This window comes from Vespa mandarinia, chromosome 6 (genome assembly GCF_050613455.1).
Source record: "Vespa mandarinia isolate Hongniang chromosome 6, ASM5061345v1, whole genome shotgun sequence".
In the NCBI taxonomy this organism is placed as follows: Eukaryota; Metazoa; Arthropoda; class Insecta; order Hymenoptera; family Vespidae; genus Vespa; species Vespa mandarinia.
This window is the reverse complement of record NC_140815.1, coordinates 7,577,501-7,582,500: the sequence shown is the minus strand read 5'-3', so window position 1 is coordinate 7,582,500 and position 5,000 is coordinate 7,577,501. Positions and strand designations below refer to the sequence as shown.

The 5,000-nt window shown below is 33.5% G+C and overlaps 1 protein-coding gene across 11 annotated transcripts in view; it reads right to left on the bottom strand.

Moving 5' to 3' along the window:
- Positions 1-5,000, bottom strand: part of RhoGEF2 (Rho guanine nucleotide exchange factor 2) — a 75,593-nt gene that overhangs the window by 21,537 nt on the left and 49,056 nt on the right. For all 11 annotated transcript variants that reach the window (XM_035864479.2, XM_035864481.2, XM_035864480.2 and 8 more), the window contains 5 exons: positions 3,111-3,189; positions 2,687-2,768; positions 2,538-2,590; positions 2,003-2,262; positions 297-1,844 (listed from right to left, as the gene is read on the bottom strand). In XM_035864479.2, coding sequence (XP_035720372.2) covers positions 297-1,844; positions 2,003-2,262; positions 2,538-2,590; positions 2,687-2,768; positions 3,111-3,189 — 2,022 coding nt within the window. The remainder of the gene's footprint in view (positions 1-296; positions 1,845-2,002; positions 2,263-2,537; positions 2,591-2,686; positions 2,769-3,110; positions 3,190-5,000) is intronic.

Here is a 5,000-nt window from a genome sequence, read left to right as displayed (position 1 = left end):
ATAATAATAATAATAGTAATAATAATAATAATAATAATAATAATAATAATAATAATAATAATAATAATAATAATAATAATAATGATAATAATAATAATAATAATGATAATAATAATAATAATAATATTTTAGTCAAGCAATTTAGGGTTGCGTTATGCGCAAAAATAAATTCGCGACAGACGCGAAGAAAAGCGCGCTCGCCACCCAGGATCGCTCGTATTATATCGCACGCGTTTTGAAATAATAAAGCTATTATTAAAGCAAGATAAGAGGATTGTCAATACTGCTATTCCCACCTATATCACCATCTCCCAAATACAATAGTTCTTGTTGTTGTTGTTGTTGTTGGTGTTGTTCATCTCCTTGTTCGCCTTCCAATTCTTGCTTTTCGTTTTCCTGCTCGTGACCATGTTGTTCACGTATGACTTTTTCCGTTTCGTTTTCGTGTTCATCAGCATCAGATTCAGGCACATGCTGCTGTTGTTCATCCGTTTCTGGCTCAAACTCATGTTCAGGTTCTGGTTCAATGTCACGTTTATCTAATCGTTCATGTTCAATCTCCTCATGTTCCCCCTCTCTTTCGTCTTTCTGATTCGATTCTGTTTCCAGTTCTGATTCATGTTCGTATTCAATTATTGGTTCGTGTTCATGCTCTGGCTCATGTTGTTCTTGTTCCACCTTATGATCAGTTTTATCCTCTATGACGACATGACTAGCTACGACAGAAGAAGGCGGTGTTATATCCTCTACGACATTAGACGATACTGTGGTCTCTTCTGGCAGTGTTGTAGGTGGCGTTGGTCTTCTGTCCTGTCTATCACGTGCTTTATAAGCCTCGGCAGCTTCAGAAATATGTTTACACCACAATTTCCTTTCGGCCGGAGATGCAGCTACCAAATCATAGATCTGGGCTCCGTTTTGCGATGTATTAACCAAATACAATGAGTTTTTGTCCACGGCATTGTGCCTAACCAATACCGTCGAAACTTTTACAATGGGACTCAATACGGAACTCGCTTGGCTCGTATTAATGAACTTTAATAGATATTTTTCGTCCTGCCGATGTAAAAGGAATATTGTGTCGTCGAATAAAACGACATGCAAATCTACCGGTTTCGCTCTATTCTGTTCTGTTCTACGCCATTGCAATGGACCCTCGTAAATAAGTTTGCGTTTAGTTATGTCGAGATTTTTGAACTCTTGAACCGTAGGATGATCGAACTTATCGAAGGCCGACCTGTCTATCGTACGTTGTATTTCTACGAGACGTTGGTAATCTTCTGCTTCCTTTACGGCCTGATTTACACGACTTAAGATCTCTTTGCTACGTTCGAGACTACGTAACACCGATGCCTTCTCCTTCTCATTCTTTTCCGTCGTATATTTTGCGAGATTTTCAAAGAGCAAAGGATACTTGGTCAGTCTCAACATACCGGTAAGTATGTGGTCCTTCAATTGTAATCTCCTACAAAGAGGATTGGCTTCGATTTCGTTCAGGAACGAATTTAATTTAAGATCTTTCCTACGACGATCTCTCAATGCGTCCAAAGCAACTTGCTGTTTCGCACAATAAGTCGAGGCGGCGCGTTCGAACGTTTCACCGGCTTCACCATCGAACATCTCCAACAAGAGTTCACCGATATCGCCCACGCAAGGATTTTCCTTCTTCTTCCTTTTCATCGCCTGGTTGAAACGCGAATGTATCGCTACCATTTCGTCCAGATTCGAGAAGAGCAATTGGATCTGATCCAATGGCAGTACTTGCGATTCTAGTAATGGTTTGTGGAAGACATGGGATAGTACCTTCAAAGCACGTACGTGAGATCGTTCCGTATGAAACAGTTCTGTCGTTAACAAAAGAAATCATATCGTAGATGAACAATTACGTTCTACGTTTGTTTTCGTTTTTTTTTCTCTTTCTTTTCTTTTTTTTTTTTTTTTTTTTTTCGAATATATAAAATTGAAAACTAATTCTCGAGCATGGGATCATCAATCTACGTACCATTGATAACTTCTTGCCTCTTTTTCTCGGAATTACTAAGACGCGCTAGTACTTCTTCGGTGACACCTTGACTCCAATCGGATGGATCTGGCTCGACATCGACGTCACTGTCCCACGAGGTCGATGCGTTGGCCGACGAGGTCGCTGGATGCACTTGTTCCAAGCTCGTACTTGGACTGTCCAAACTTCTTGTCGATAAACTGCTATTAGACGAGCTACCAGCCGAATTTCCAGGAAATGTTCCGGAAGGATCGGAGTCACTAAAACGTGTTCCGTTTTTCTCAATTATAATACCAGACGATTGATGTGTGGAACAATTGTTTTTTTATTCTTTCTTTTTTTTTTTTTTTTTCAATTAAAGCTGTACGTTTCTTGAATTCCATTATCAATTATTCAATTGGATATATTTAATTGGATACTTGATCAAATAAATTAGACGTTCTATTATTAAGAAACAAACGTTATATAACTAAACAAAAAAACCAAAAAAAAACAAAAAAAAAACAAAAAAAAAATAAATAAATAAACAACGTACTTTGTTTTGGAGAGATTCGGATCACTGGTTTTTCGTTTTTCTCGCAACTGTCGCTGCAATAATATAAGTAATTAAGTAATTACTGAGAGTATATCTTACAAAACTAAATGTCGATCGATAACGAATTTGACTTTAATCCGTCTCCTCACCTTATGATGTATCCGTTCCTTGTAACTCTCAGACCTGTTTATGTTCGATGTCTTTGGCTTACTGGAAATATTTTGCTGCACCCTATATGTAATCGTAAGTCATCAAGTAGAGATTAATTTTGTATGAGACAATTTTTCTTTCTTCCTTTTTTTTTTTTTTGTTTTTAATGACGAATTAAATAAAAAAACTTGTTATATTCCTAGTCGATCGTAAAAAAAAAAAAAAAAGAAGTTTTATCACGATTTAGAGGGATCGCTGCTGATTACAAAAAACAAATAAATAAATAAATAAATAAATAAATAAATAAATAAATAAATAAATAAATGAAAGAAATAAAAAAAAATCTTAAAGAAAAAAGAAAACAGTTGTAATACATTGTCAGCTTTAGTTTCATTCATTAATATGATAAATATGATAACGTACATTTCGGACATTTCTTCTCTAGAGGAAGGATCGTCCATGCTATCGGCGTTTCCGGTTGTACCGCCTCCACGATGTTCTCCTAAAAGCAGGAAATAAGAGAATCCATTATTTAACATGCATCCAACAAGACCTGCAATAAATTATTCTATGCACACACGTTTACAATAATATATATTTATGTGCACGTCGATTACTTTATTCAATATCCGTTTAGACGTTTATCTATTTAACATTTATTTTTCCTATTATCTTTCTTATTAAATAAAATATTTCATGGAAAAATCGATATAACAGACATGAAAAAAAAAAATGATATACATACCTTCTTTTCATATCATTTCATACGATCAATTTTTATATCACCAAAAAAAAAAAAAAAAAATAAATAAAAACAAAAAAAAACGAAAAAAGAAAGAAAATTGATTGACTGATAATTCACGTAGCCACTTTTTCTTCCCCCCTTTAAAAAAGAAAAAAAAAAAGAAAGAAAAAAAAAGGAAAAAAAAAGAAAAATGAAAATAAAAGAAAAAACAAAATTATTTAACAAATCATGCGAAAAAAATGATCGAAATATTATCGATTGTTCAGAGAGACCTTCTTTTGATTTTTATTATACATAGATCTTTCTACGATCCAATGAGATCTCTTGATCTCTCTCTTTTTTTTTTCTTTTCTTCATACAGCACATTGCGAACGATTATAATATAAGTAGATTTTTTCTTTTTTTTCGTAAATAAATCAGTGAAATTTAATGAAATATAAGGAATCATAATAAAACGGTACGAAATTGTTCTTTCGATTTGAGATATGTTTTTTCTTTTTTTGATTTTTTGATGCAAATGATAAAATTAATTAGTGGAATGTCGAGAGAATGATTATTTAAATTAGCTCACCCTTCAGATAATTTTAATTAAAATTTATCATTTGTGTTATTAATTTAAATCATATAAATATATACATATATATATATATATATCTCCACGAGATTATTTTTCCCAAATAATAAAGGAAATTTGACAAATCTGCCGTCGATGCGATTAATACCTTTTTCAAAAAATTATTATTTTCTATTTCCGACGTATAAATGAAATTTAACGGATCCAGCTGTCGCTGTAATTAAAAAACAAAAAAAAAAAAAAACAAAAAAAAAAAAAAGAAACAAAAAAAAAGGAAGAAAAGAAAACCTATTTTCTTTTTATAAAACTGTCATATCATTCAATCGATATAAAATTTTCCAAACGTGCCACTTGTTAACAATGTAACAAATAATATCATTTCAAATCCGTCGTTCATATAAATTTTCACGAATGAACAGAAATTTGACGGATCGATTGTCGATGTAAAATAAGTATGAAAGAAAAGAAAAGAAAAGAAAAGAAAAGAAAAGAAAAACAAAATTAATAAATTAGTTTAAATACGTCGTAAAAAAATATCCTGACGTATCATAAATTTGTTACATATCGATTATTATGTGGGGGAGGGGGATCTTCAATAAGGGATAGAATACAGAAGGAACGTGTCTAAGTATAGGTGCTCATAGCCTTAAAGAAGATTAACTTGAAGCAAAACGAGTCCCTCGAGTATGTCGTTGAACGAGATAGAAGAAGAAGGAGAGAGAGAGAGAGAGAGAGAGAGAGAGAGAGAGAGAGAGAGAGAGAGAAATAGAGAGAGAGAGAGAGAGAGAGAGAAATAGTGATAAGAAAAAAAATAAGAGGGGAAGATCGGAGCTTGCGAATGCAGACAGAAACGAAAAGAAGAGGGAGAAGAGGAAGAGGAAATGGAAGATGTTAGAAGGGGAAGAAAATTTGAAGATGGGGGTCCCTCCCTCCTCTCCCTCTTCCTCTCTATCTCTGTCTCTCTCTTGTTCTCTTTCTGTTTCCCCTTGTAAAA